Source organism: Crinia signifera, chromosome 3, assembly GCF_055691185.1.
Source record: "Crinia signifera chromosome 3, ASM5569118v1, whole genome shotgun sequence".
NCBI classification, from domain to species: domain Eukaryota; kingdom Metazoa; phylum Chordata; class Amphibia; order Anura; family Myobatrachidae; genus Crinia; species Crinia signifera.
The window spans coordinates 16381314-16395889 of NC_139219.1; the positions used below are offsets into that span (position 1 = coordinate 16381314).

General features: G+C 50.0%; 1 protein-coding gene across 4 annotated transcripts in view; it reads right to left on the minus strand.

Moving 5' to 3' along the window:
• The window catches only part of LOC146063214 (uncharacterized), a 95974-nt gene that overhangs the window by 52072 nt on the left and 29326 nt on the right, over positions 1-14576 (minus strand). For all 4 annotated transcript variants that reach the window (XM_083175395.1, XM_083175394.1, XM_083175396.1 and 1 more), the window contains 6 exons: positions 14160-14300; positions 13189-13380; positions 12127-12210; positions 11304-11422; positions 4528-4642; positions 717-788 (listed from right to left, as the gene is read on the minus strand). In XM_083175395.1, coding sequence (XP_083031521.1) covers positions 717-788; positions 4528-4642; positions 11304-11422; positions 12127-12210; positions 13189-13380; positions 14160-14300 — 723 coding nt within the window. The remainder of the gene's footprint in view (positions 1-716; positions 789-4527; positions 4643-11303; positions 11423-12126; positions 12211-13188; positions 13381-14159; positions 14301-14576) is intronic.

Here is a 14576-nt window from a genome sequence, read left to right on the forward strand (position 1 = left end):
TCCTGTCCTCCTAAGCTGCGCCATAGATCACTATATACTTAGTTACTGTAACTTAATTGGAGCCGGCCAGAACAAGTCTGTGACATCATCCTCATTACCATAACCGCAACTCACTGCTTGTTCAACAACGCATCACAATGCAATCCCATGATCCTCATCACTGTCACATTAGCCATCAGACAGTAACGGTCCTCTTAATCATCATCATCGTCACCACTGCTATTAGTGTTATCCCTGCTCTGTATCAGTGTGCTGCCTAACCTCCACATAAATGGGGTGATTCAGCTCGTTCGTTTGGGTCAGAATTCGTCCCCTTTCCTGATGTTTGGTTCTGTGCATGCACTCGCTGAGCCGTTCGCTCCAGGCAGGGAGGTCCAGGGGCAGGCAGGACGGCGGAAGCAGGGGAACGGCCAACGTTTTATGGGCCTTTTTTATAAAAACACCTGGGAACGTAGGCGTGTCAATGCCTGCGTAGGGATGGTGGCTGATGTCGCATGCCGCCAGCGCCCCCCCCCCCCCTTTTCAGCAATCTACGTCCAGGATAAAAGTAAGTATAGACTTATACACGAACAGAGGAAAAATTATTTGACGGTCAGTAACCATTGAATGATTTTTCGTCCGTGCAGCCGAGGGGAGGTGTTCAGGGTCACGATTCGGGCAGAGAGCATTTATTCACGCAGTGGTTGCATGCAACAATGTAACATGTGGTCTCCTACCATGATCTGGCTGGCGATGTCTCTCAGATCCTGGTGCCCGCATCCTCCATTCCTCACAGCAACAGAATTCCTCTGGGAGAGAAGCAAAGGTCCACTGTATCATCTCTTATATATTTGGCTACATCTGTCACTCAAAGTGTGTCTGAAGCTGTAACGCTGGGTGGAGCCTCTGACTCACATGACTGACTCACATGACAGAGAACCAGCCCAGTGAGCCCACAGACAGTGCCAGACACCCTCTGCCTCTCCATGTTACACAGCAAAGACACAGCTACTCACCAGACACACCAGGTGAGCGCCCCACACCTCCATACCTCCCAACATGACCCTCTCCAGGAGGGACAGAATGCTCTGTTTGTGGACTTCCATCTTAATTTATGATTGTCATCACCTGTTTTAAACAGGGTAATTGATAAGAAAGGTGTTTAAGCACAGGTGATGGTAATCCATAAATTAAGAAGAAAGTCCATAAACAGAGCAATGTGTCCCTCCTGGAGAGGGTCATGTTGGGAGGTATGCACCCCCCCACACACATTCACGGCAACCCCACGATTAAATGGCACATGTAAAACACTGACATGGCTATGGTCGACAATGAAAAAGGTTGACATGAGTTTTTGAAGATTTATTTTTCACTTTTTCAATGTTTTCATATTCATTCTCATGTGTCGACATGGACACCAATGAAGTGCCACACATATGTCAACATTTACATGTGTTGACCTTTCTATGTTGATTTTTTTCTTGTGGCGATTCGCAGCACCCCCCGGCGACCCCCCTCCCACGATTCGCAGCACACCCCCTGCAATTCGCGGCCACTCCCGCGATTTGTGGCCCCACCCCGCGACCCCCCCTCCCACGATTTGCGCCAACCCCCCGGGTCCCCCCTCCCGCGGTTCGCGGTACCCCCCACCCTCTGCGACCGCCCCTACCGCGATTCCCCCCCCTGACCCCCCCTCCTGTCATTGCGGCAAACCCCCCGCGACTCACCCTCCCACGATTCACTGCAACACCCCGCGTCCCCCCTCCCACGATTCGCGGCACCCACACCCCCCCCCCCGTGACCCCCCCTCCTGCAATTCACGGCATCCACCCACGACCCCATCTCCCTTGATTCGCGGACACCCCTCACCTCCTCCCTCCCCCCCACCCCCGCTCGCGATTCACGGCAACCCCAGGATTAAATGGCACATGCAAAACACTGACACGGCTATCGTCGACAATGAAAAAGGTTGACATGAGTTTTTGAAGATTTATTTTTCTTTTTTGAATGTTTTCATATTCATTCTCATGTGTTGACATGGACACCAATGAAGTGCCACACTTATGTCAACATTTACATGTGTTGACCTTTCTGTGTTGATTTTTTCTTGTAGCAATTTTTTCCAGTGACAATTATGTGCACGTCAACCTACACATCATCAACCAATTCTTTGTATAATATATAACACCTGTTCTGTTTTACTGTAGGTGTTTTAAGTCAGATCTTTTACTGCTACTATTACTGTTAATGTAAATGCATTCTGAATGACAGCAACATCCTACCATCCTTCTACAAGAATATATAACCAACTAGGTGATTCATCGCGCCCCGTGCCCCCCTCTCCCGCAATTCACGGACCCCCCCCCGCGCACCCCCCTCCCACGATTCACGCCCCCTCCCACGATTCACGTCACCCCCCGCACACCCCCCCTCCCGCAATTCGCAACCCCCCCTCCCGCAATTCACACCCCCTCCCACGCTTTGCGGACCCCCGCCCTCTCCCGCGATCTGCGGACACCTGCGCCCCCTCCCTCCCTTGATTCACCGCACCCCCCACGCCCCTCCCACAATTCACGGCACCCCTAAGCCCCTCTTTAGTCCCCCGTATACTCACACACCCCTATCACTACCCAGCGTCCTGCTCTCCTGAACCGTAACTTCCACCACTGGGGAGTCGCTGACGCTGTTTTGCCCACATGCCCCTATCATGCCTCATAGCCCAGCCTCCTGCTCTCATGCACCTGAACTCCCACCCAGTAGGAGGAGACACTGACTAAGGGCCACCATCCTGTACTCCTGTACTGCCACGCTGGACCCTCACCCACTGGCAGAAGCTGCACAGTATCTCCCACCCTCCTCTTTAGTCCCCCTTATGCCCACACACCCCTATTACTACCCAGCCTCCTGTTTTCCTGTGTTGTGACCTCCGCCAGTGGGGAGCCGCTGACTCAGAAACACCCTACTATACTATTGCACACACACCTAAAAAACATGCACACACAGCCCCCCCCCCCCCCCCCCCCCCCGAAATTGTCACTGTACCATCCACGCGATCAATGTACATCTTACTCTGTCTCCGCTTTTTAATTAAACAAAACAATACACACCCCCTTCCACATCATATGCTCTCTATGTAACACATTTCACCTATAACTCAAGATGCAATACAGGCCATCTGTCATACAAATCTAACCATCTTTCTCATATACAAATGTTCACAAATTAAGGGGGCGCAGCCCCTTACGACGGTGTGAAGAGCGCCCGTAGGGCGCGATGAATCACCTAGTATATATATATATATATATATATATATATATATCATATATACTGTATAAGGCTGAAACAGGATAGTGATAAATGCAATCCTAAGTATATAACATTGCTATCAGATACTGCATATCTACTAACTGGGGAGCCCACATAAAGGGGTCACAGTATCCTCACACATTCAGGTAAAAAGGATGGAAATTGGGATTTTGAATCAACCGGAAACTGAGTTCAAACACATTGGGGCCCTGATTCTGGTTCACTGGGAACGCTGTGGAGAGCGCAGCTTACCGAATCCCAGAGGGCCGCCACGCCGCATCCCGCAGCCACCGTATACCCATGCAACAAAGGGGCAGATGTATTAAGCCTGGCGAAGAGATAAACTGGAGATAAAGTGGAGATAAAGTGGAAGGAGATAACGCAGCAGCCAATCAGCTTCCAACTGTCATATTTCAAACACAGCTGATTGGCTGGTGCTTTATCTCCTTCCACTTTATCTCCAGTTTATCTCTTCGCCAGGCTTAATACATCTGCCCCAATGTGAGAGGAAGACACATCCGGTCGCGTGTGCCGCTATCGGAGAAATCATTCGATGGTCGAATGATTTCTTCAGGCCACACAAACGTGCGGGGAAGCAATCAAATCAAAATGACCCCCTGGAGCCGATTCAGACCTGCTCGTTCAGGTCCGAATTCGGCCCTGTCTCTGATGATGGGGGACTGGGCTTGTGCATGACGTCGCATCCCGTCTCAATTCGGAGAGAACCGTGCAGCAGAAAAGTAGGTCCTGGGCTACTTTTCTGCTGCAAACATCGGAAAAGTCATTCGATGGTGGGCACCCATCGTATGATTTGTCCTCTGAACGGGCAAATCATTTTGTGGGCACCACTTTTACCATAAATTAGAACCACTTTGTAACGAACCCTGGGGTAGATGTATGAAGCAGTGATAAGGGAGGAGAAGTGATAAAGTTCCAGTAGTGATAAGGGAGGAGAAGTGATAAAGTGTCTGGTACTTTATCACCGGCCAATCAGCTCCTAACCATCCCTTTTTAAATCCAGCCTGTAACATAACAGTCAGGAGCTAATTGGCCGGTGATAAAGTACCAGGCACTTTATCACTTCTCCTCCCTTATCACTGATTCATACATCTACCCTCCTGTCGCAGCCTTGGTACCATATTAAGGGAGATTACGTGGAGTCCCAGTGCTTATTTCACTGTGGCTTGTAATTTAGAGCATGGTGAATATACTGCGGACAGCGCAGAGAATGTCCTCGCTTACCTTCTCCTCCATAGCCCTCAGGGTGGCGTCTGCCTGTTGCCACAGTGTGGCAGACTCCAGAGCCAGCTGCAGACTCTGATGATGCTCTCCCAGCGAGGTCTGCAGTCTCTGCCACCTACGGGCGACAATCCGGGTCACAGGGTTACTTAGAATGTTAAGGTGACAAGAATAGTAACCTGCTCTACCTCCATCACAAGTCACATACTGCCAGGGATTATTGTGTTCTCCAGAGGCCTGAAGAGCCATTCAACAAAAGGCCAAATCCCATTGAGGTCAGACACCAATTCAAACGCTTTGTGCTGCCGTTTGCGGGACTGAGTCCAGGTGACCGAAGTTTTCAGTCCACACTGCTGTAAATGTCAGAGATGACAACAGATTCCCAGCAGCACTTGCTGCATCAAGGGGCCATCGGTGGTGTTCTCCCTTCATACACATCTCTACATCTCACTATATTCACATCATTTCTATTTGTGCGCATACAAACGTAAATACCCCCTAAAAAAAGCTGCTGCACCTATTACCAGGGGTACTGCGCCTATTACCCTAATAACTACAACTATTACCAGGGGTACTGCGCCTATTACCCTAATAACTACAACTATTACCAGGGGTACTGCGCCTATTACCCTAATAACTACACCTATTACCAGGGGTACTGCGCCTATTACCCTAATAACTGCACCTATTACCAGGGGTACTGCACCTATTACCTTAATAACTACACCTATTACCAGGGGTACTGCACCTATTACCCTAATAACTACACCTATTACCAGGGGTACTGCGCCTATTACCCTAATAACTACAACTATTACCAGGGGTACTGCGCCTATTACCCTAATAACTGCACCTATTACCAGGGGTACTGCGCCTATTACCCTAATAACTACAACTATTACCAGGGGTACTGCGCCTATTACCCTAATAACTACAACTATTACCAGGGGTACTGCACCTATTACCCTAATAACTACACCTATTACCAGGGGTACTGCACCTATTACCCTAATAACTACAACTATTACCAGGGGTACTGCGCCTATTACCCTAATAACTGCACCTATTACCAGGGGTACTGCGCCTATTACCCTAATAACTACAACTATTGCCAGGGGTACTGCACCTATTACCCTAATAACTACACCTATTCCCAGGGGTACTGCGCCTATTACCCTAATAACTACACCTATTCCCAGGGGTACTGCGGCATATGGTCGTATTGTCGACAGCATTTAGGTCGACAGTCATTAGGTCGACACCGTTGGGTGGACCAGGGGTACTGCGCCTATTACCCTAATAACTACAACTATTACCAGGGGTACTGCACCTATTACCCTAATAACTACACCTATTACCAGGGGTACTGCGCCTATTACCCTAATATCTGCACCTATTCCCAGGGGTACTGCGCCTATTACCCTAATAACTACACCTATTACCAGGGGTACTGCGCCTATTACCCTAATAACTACACCTATTACCAGGGGTACTGCACCTATTACCCTAATAACTACACCTATTACCAGGGGTACTGCACCTATTACCCTAATAACTGCACCTATTACCAGGGGTACTGCACCTATTACCCTAATAACTGCACCTATTACCACGGGTACTGCACCTATTACCCTAATAACTACACCTATTACCAGGGGTACTGCACCTATTACCCTAATAACTGCACCTATTACCAGGGGTACTGCACCTATTACCCTAATAACTGCACCTATTACCACGGGTACTGCACCTATTACCCTAATAACTGCACCTATTACCAGGGGTACTGCACCTATTACCCTAATAACTACACCTATTACCAGGGGTACTGCGCCTATTACCCTAATAACTGCACCTATTACCAGGGGTACTGCTCCTATTACCTTAATAACTGCACCTATTACCAGGGGTACTGCGCTTATTACCCTAATAACTACACCTATTACCAGGGGTACTGCGCCTATTACCCTAATAACTACACCTATTACCAGGGGTACTGCGCCTATTACCCTAATAACTACACCTATTACCAGGTGTACTGCGCCTATTACCCTAATAACTACACCTATTACCAGGGGTACTGCGCCTATTACCCTAATAACTGCACCTATTCCCAGGGGTACTGTGCCTATTACCCTAATAACTACACCTATTCCCAGGGGTACTGCACCTAATACCCTAATAACTACACCTATTCCCAGGGGTACTGCTCCTATTACCCTAATAACTGCACCTATTACCAGGGGTACTGCGCCTATTACCCTAATAACTACACCTATTACCACAGGTACTGCACCTATTACCCTAATAACTATACCTATTACCAGGGGTACTGCACCTATTACCCTAATAACTACACCTATTCCCAGGGGTACTGCGCCTATTACCCTAATAACTGCACCTATTACCACGGGTACTGCACCTATTACCTTAATAACTGCACCTATTACCAGGGGTACTGCGCCTATTACCCTAATAACTACACCTATTACCAGGGGTACTGCGCCTATTACCCTAATAACTACACCTATTACCAGGGGTACTGCGCCTATTACCCTAATAACTACACCTATTCCCAGGGGTACTGCGCCTATTACCCTAATAACTACACCTATTACCAGGGGTACTGCACCTATTACCTTAATAACTACACCTATTACCAGGGGTACTGCGCCTATTACCCTAATAACTGCACCTATTACCAGGGGTACTGCGCCTATTACCCTAATAACTACACCTATTACCAGGGGTACTGCGCCTATTACCCTAATAACTACACCTATTACCAGGGGTACTGCACCTATTACCCTAATAACTACACCTATTACCAGGGGTACTGCACCTATTACCCTAATAACTACACCTATTACCAGGGGTACTGCACCTATTACCCTAATAACTACACCTATTACCACGGGTACTGCACCTATTACCCTAACAAATACACCTATTACCAGGGGTACTGCACCTATTACCCTAATAACTACACCTATTACCAGGGGTACTGCACCTATTACCCTAATAACTACACCTATTACCAGGGGTACTGCGCCTATTACCCTAATAACTACACCTATTACCAGGGGTACTGCGCCTATTACCCTAATAACTGCACCTATTACCAGGGGTACTGCGCCTATTACCCTTATAACTGCACCTATTCCCAGGGGTACTGCGCCTATTACCCTAATAACTACACCTATTACCACGGGTACTGCACCTATTACCCTAATAACTACACCTATTCCCAGGGGTACTGCGCCTATTATCCTAATAACTACACCTATTACCAGGGGTACTGCACCTATTACCCTAATAACTACACCTATTACCAGGGGTACTGCGCCTATTACCCTAATAACTACACCTATTACCAGGGGTACTGCGCCTATTACCCTAATAACTGCACCTATTACCAGGGGTACTGCGCCTATTACCCTAATAACTACACCTATTCCCAGGGGTACTGCGCCTATTACCCTAATAACTGCACCTATTACCAGGGGTACTGCGCCTATTACCCTAATAACTACACCTATTACCAGGGGTACTGCACCTATTACCCTAATAACTGCACCTATTACCAGGGGTACTGCGCCTATTACCCTAATAACTACACCTATTACCAGGGGTACTGCGCCTATTACCCTAATAACTACACCTATTACCAGGGGTACTGCACCTATTACCTTAATAACTGCACCTATTACCAGGGGTACTACGCCTATTACCCTAATAACTACACCTATTACCAGGGGTACTGCACCTATTACCCTAATAACTGCACCTATTACCACGGGTACTGCACCTATTACCCTAATAACTACACCTATTACCAGGGGTACTGCACCTAATACCCTAATAACTACACCTATTACCAGGGGTACTGCACCTATTACCCTAATAACTACACCTATTGCCAGGGGTACTGTACCTATTACCCTAATAACTACATCTATTGCCAGGGGTACTGCACCTATTACCCTAATAACTACACCTATTCCCAGGGGTACTGCGCCTATTACCCTAATAACTACACCTATTCCCAGGGGTACTGCGGCATATGGTCGTATTGTCGACAGCATTTAGGTCGACAGTCATTAGGTCGACACCGTTGGGTGGACAGGTGGGAGGGTCAATAGGGTTCTAGGTCGACATGGGTCAAGGTCGACATGGGTCAAGGTCGACATGGGTCAAGGTCGACTTATGAATTAGGTCGACAGGTCGTTAGGTTGACAGGTCGTTAGGTCAACATGGTTTTTTTCACAGTTTTCTGAGCCGACATGTGCCGACAGGCGGTATTTCATGCCCTACCATCCACTAGGGCGTGGTTGAAGAATAAAATAGTGTGCCTAGCGCAGGGAGGCACCGTGCCCGAAGCATGACGAGCGAAGCGAACGATGCGAGGGGCTGCGGTTGACTTCCAACTGTGTCCATGTCGGCTGTGTTGACATTCGGGTAAAAAATCTGTGAAAAAAACCCATGTCGACCTAACGACCTAAACCCTTGTCGACCTTGTCCCATGTCGACCTAGACAACTGTCGAACTTGACCCATGTCAACCTAGAATCCTGTCGACCTTCCCACCTGTCGACCTAATGACTGTCGAACTAACTATGGTCGATAAAACGATCCACACCTGGTACTTCGCCTATTGCCCTAAAAGCTACGACTGCTAATGAAAACACTGTGCCAATCACCCAGGATACTATGTCTATCACCCAGTGCCAGTGCATGTGCGGACTTTGAAAGTCTGAATGCACCCCTGGAGGACGGGGCGATGCAGCATTTTGCGGGAATGGTCCGGATGACTCATGCGTGTCCGGACAGTTTTCAGGTGACTCCACACGCTCCTGCTGTGACAGAAAAGACGGAGCCATGCTGCGTATGTAGGGGGCTACCTTTAGTGGCTGATTCAGACCAGCGTCTCCGATAAGACGCATGTGCAGACCCTCGCAGCGAACACCCTCAGTGATATTTTCATTCAGCATGGGACTCTCTGACCCACCCACATGGGATTTCTCAGCCCCCAAGCTGCCTGCGTGTTCTCCCGCCATTCAGTGGGAGCCAGCACCTCTGCAGAGCATTAGCCCACAAGCTGCCTGCGTGTTCTCCCGCCATACAGAGGGAGCCAGCACCTCTGCAGAGCATTAGCCCACAAGCTGCCTGCGTGTTCTCCCGCCATACAGTGGGAGCCAGCACCTCTGCAGAGCATTAGCCCACAAGCTGCCTGCGTGTTCTCCCGCCATACAGTGAGAGCCAGCACCTCTGCAGAGCATTAGACCACAAGCTGCCTGGGTGTTCTACCGCCATACAGTGAGAGCCAGCACCTCTGCAGAGCATTAGCCCACAAGCTGCCTGCGTGTTCTCCCGCCATACAGTGAGAGCCAGCACCTCTGCAGAGCATTAGCCCACAAGCTGCCTGCGTGTTCTCCCGCCATACAGTGAGAGCCAGCACCTCTGCAGAGCATTAGCCCCCAAGCTGCCTGCGTGTTCTCCCGCCATACAGTGGGAGCCAGCACCTCTGCAGAGCATTAGCCCACAAGCTGCCTGCGTGTTCTCCCGCCATACAGTGGGAGCCAGCACCTCTGCAGAGCATTAGCCCCCAAGCTGCCTGCATGTTCTCCCGCCATTCAGTGGGAGCCAGCACCTCTGCAGAGCATTAGCCCACAAGCTGCCTGCGTGTTCTCCCGCCATACAGTGAGAGTCAGCACCTCTGCAGAGCATTAGCCCACAAGCTGCCTGCGTGTTCTCCCGCCATACAGTGAGAGCCAGCACCTCTGCAGAGCATTAGCCCACAAGCTGCCTGCGTATTCTCCCGCCATACAGTGGGAGCCAGCACCTCTGCAGAGCATTAGCCCACAAGCTGCCTGCGTGTTCTCCCGCCATACAGTGAGAGCCAGCACCTCTGCAGAGCATTAGCCCACAAGCTGCCTGCGTGTTCTCCCGCCATACAGTGGAAGCCAGCACCTCTGCAGAGCATTAGCCCACAAGCTGCCTGCGTGTTCTCCCGCCATACAGTGGGAGCCAGCACCTCTGCAGAGCATTAGCCCACAAGCTGCCTGCGTGTTCTCCCGCCATTCAGTGGGAGCCAGCACCTCTGCAGAGCATTAGCCCACAAGCTGCCTGCGTGTTCTCCCGCCATACAGTGAGAGCCAGCACCTCTGCAGAGCATTAGCCCACAAGCTGCCTGCATGTTCTCCCGCCATTCAGTGGGAGCCAGCACCTCTGCAGAGCATTAGCCCACAAGCTGCCTGCGTGTTCTCCCGCCATACAGTGGGAGCCAGCACCTCTGCAGAGCATTAGCCCACAAGCTGCCTGCGTGTTCTCCCGCCATACAGTGGGAGCCAGCACCTCTGCAGAGCATTAGCCCACAAGCTGCCTGCGTGTTCTCCCGCCATACAGTGGGAGCCAGCACCTCTGCAGAGCATTAGCCCACAAGCTGCCTGGGTGTTCTACCGCCATACAGTGAGAGCCAGCACCTCTGCAGAGCATTAGCCCCCAAGCTGCCTGCGTGTTCTCCCGCCATACAGTGAGAGCCAGCACCTCTGCAGAGCATTAGCCCCCAAGCTGCCTGCGTGTTCTCCCGCCATTCAGTGGGAGCCAGCACCTCTGCAGAGCATTAGCCCACAAGCTGCCTGCGTGTTCTCCCGTCATTCAGTGGGAGCCAGCACCTCTGCAGAGCATCAGCCCCATGATGTGACCAGAGAACTGGTGGCTGAATTACAGCCCCGGGCAGCTCGATAAACTGGGTGTCACCCCGTCAGACCCCCTCCTCACATCCTATTGAGGTGCTTCCTCCTGGTGGAGGTGCCCTTGCTCTCCGCCCGTCCTTGTTTCTCCAGCTTCTGGGCCAGGTCGTTGATGTTTTCCTGAAGGTTACGGTAATACAGCTGATCCTGGAAGATAAACGGCGACATATAAATCCCACACAAGATTGTACTCACTGTTCTCTCCATACCAGTATGAAATCTCAAGAATGCCCAACCCCCCTCCCCCCAACGCAGGTGTCTGGGAGGTACGGAGACAGTGGCTAAGGTGACTGAATGGTCATCTAACAAGAGCTCAAATAATGAAATAATGGGGGGGGGGGGGGGGGGGGGTGTTGATTTCAGCATTGGTGCGTGATTTCTCATTGATATCGGCTGGAGATACCGATGTACAGACAGCCAATCAGAAGTGGCCACATACAGACAGCCAATCAGAAGTGGCCACATACTGCTCCTGGTATTATATAATCACCATGTAAGACCAGGATGTTGCATCTCCAGGGACCATCTGACAATTATTTGTACACCTCCATATGGCATTAAGGGGCAGATTTATTAATTGCCAGACAAACAGCTCCAAACTGCCAAGTTAGTTAAAAAAATTACAGTTATGAGCTGACTGGCTGGTACTTTTTTGCCGGACACTTTATCGCTTCTCCAGGCTTCATACATCTACCCCTACATTTCCTATTGTCTTTTACCTCTCGAGGTATAAGAAAATGCTAAATAATAAACCCTTATCCAGACACATCCCCCCCCCCCCCCCAGCCAGAAATCTGACGTACACCCACCTGTAAGCAAGGCCCTATGGGAGTGGGGTGTTCTGGACTCACCTGTTTTAGATCCAGTATTCGCCGTGTTAACTGCATTTTGTCAAAGTTCTCATCCACAAGAACACTGAGTGGGGGGTTCTCTTCCTGGGGGGGACATAGATCAAAAATCAGACACCGGCATTTAAAAATAAATACCAAGAAAGTGTTACAAATCAGAAGCTCTGTGATAGAGAGTGCTACAGTAGCTGGATAGACTGCGTTATCATTTCCAGAGCTAAGGGAACGGCGTCAGCTTCAGCATGACGGCATGGACTGTAAGCTCTTGTTCACACCGCCGTATGTATCGGTTTATGTCTGTTTACCCCAATCATGGCGCACAGCCACTAAAAACTATGTAGGCCACGTGTATGGCTGGAAACCTGTGCATTAATCTGCCAAATTGTCCACCTGACGCAGGGTGTGGATCGTATTATCGACCACACTTAGGTCGACAGTCATTAGGTCGACACCGTTGGATCGACAGGGTTCTAAGTCGACATGGATGAAGGTCGACAGGTGTCTAGGTCGACATGGGACAAGGTCAAGATGGGTTTAGGTCGCCAAATGCGTTACGTCCACAGGTCGCGAGGTCGACATGGGTTTTTTCACAGTTTTTTTTACCCGAACGTAGACACAGTCGACATGGACACAGTTGGAAGTCAACTGCAGCCCCTTGCATTGCTCACAATGCTTCGGGCACGGTGCCTCGCTGCGCTAGGCACACTATCCTTTTCTCCCACCACACCCTAGTGGATGGTAGGGCATGAAATACCACCGGTCGGCACATGTCGGCTAAAAAAACTGTGAAAAATCCCATGTTGACCTCGCGACCTTTTGACCTAACCCATGTCGACCTAACGCATTTGTCAACCTAGAACCATGTCGACCTAGACACCTGTCGACCTTCATCCATGTCGGCCTAGAACCCTGTCGACCCAACGGTGTCGACCTAATGATTGTCGACCTAAGTGTGGTCGACAATACGTGGTAAGTGTGGTCTGACGCAGAACAGTGAGCCCCCCACTGTATTCCCAGATGTATGCTAGTGTCCTGGTTCCAGGATGGGATCCTGACAGCTCTTACCTTCTCTCTCATCCAGATCTCCAGCTCATCTGCTTTCTTATTGAACTCCAGCAGAGCTTTAGCTCCACCGACCGCTTTGTTCTGATTGGTCGCTGTTAGTTTCAGCAGCTGCCATTGGTCCTTCAGCGCATGGAGCTGTGTGCGGATACAAGCAGCGTTGGGGGTCTGACTCCTGGAGAGGTGGTCTCCCATCTGCGCTGAGGAACATCAAACAGTGAGTAGTGGACAAGTGAGGCGGATACCAGGAATTGCCTGCCACAGAGTGCTGTACCTAATATACGGTCTGTGGCCCTTATTCTGGCTCACTCGCAAAAGTAAAACCAGCTTCAAATGGACAAAACCATGTGCACTGTAGGTGGAGCAGATGTAACGTGTGCAGAGTTATTTTGTTTCTGTGCAGGGTAAATACTGACTGCATTATTTTTACACTGCAATATACATCTCACTTTGAAGTAAAACCCCACCCAAATCTAACTCTCTCTGCACTTGTTACAACTGCCCCCCTCCCCCTGCAGTGCACATGGTTTTGTCCATTTGAGAAGGAATTTGCCTTTGCCAGTGAACCAGAATAAGGGCCTGTGCCTGTACAGCATGTCCGTGTGTGCATTGCACCGGACCCTTTGAGTCAACCCTTATGCAGAAGCTTGGATTGCTTCTGAGACGGTCAGGCTTGGCTGGGATTGCATGCGATATATTGCATGCAATAAGATCCGGGTTCCAGGCTTCTCTGAGGGGCGAAGTCGCTGCAGTGTATCGGGGGGACTTTAAATTTAAGGTTCTGTGTAATCACTGTGTAATCACTTATGGAAAGTGAAGGCTCCAGCTGCATCACAGTCCAAAATTCAAACAAGGGAGCCACGCCCACTGCCAGCGAGTCAGTTTGGAATGGCGGTTGGTGTTTCTCGCCTAGTTGAATTCCGTGCTGCAGTCCCCCCTCTGGAGCCTTCCATGAGACAGTATAATGTCATCACCTGGCTTAGCCTCACGATTGTGCTCTCAAAGTCCGTGATGTCTCCCTGTACAGACAGCGCCCCACGGTCCCTGTCCTGCAGGGGGAAGAGATCACACTGGTCATTCAGCTCCTGGAGTTTTCCACGGACCCAGATCTCCGCCTGCAGGAGACAGAGTGACATAATATGAGCACAGAGCTGTGACATAATCACTGTGACAAACACAACCCACCGAGGTACTAGGTCACCAATCACTGTCTCACTCTCTAATTCAGGGATGGGGAACCTTCGGCCCTCCAGCTGTTGTTGAACTACACATCCCAGGATGCCCTGCTACAGTTTTGCTATTTGGCCATGCTAAAACTGTTGCAGGGCATGCTGGGATGTGTAGTTCAACAACAGCTGGAGGGCTGAAGGTTCCCCATCTCTGCTCTAATT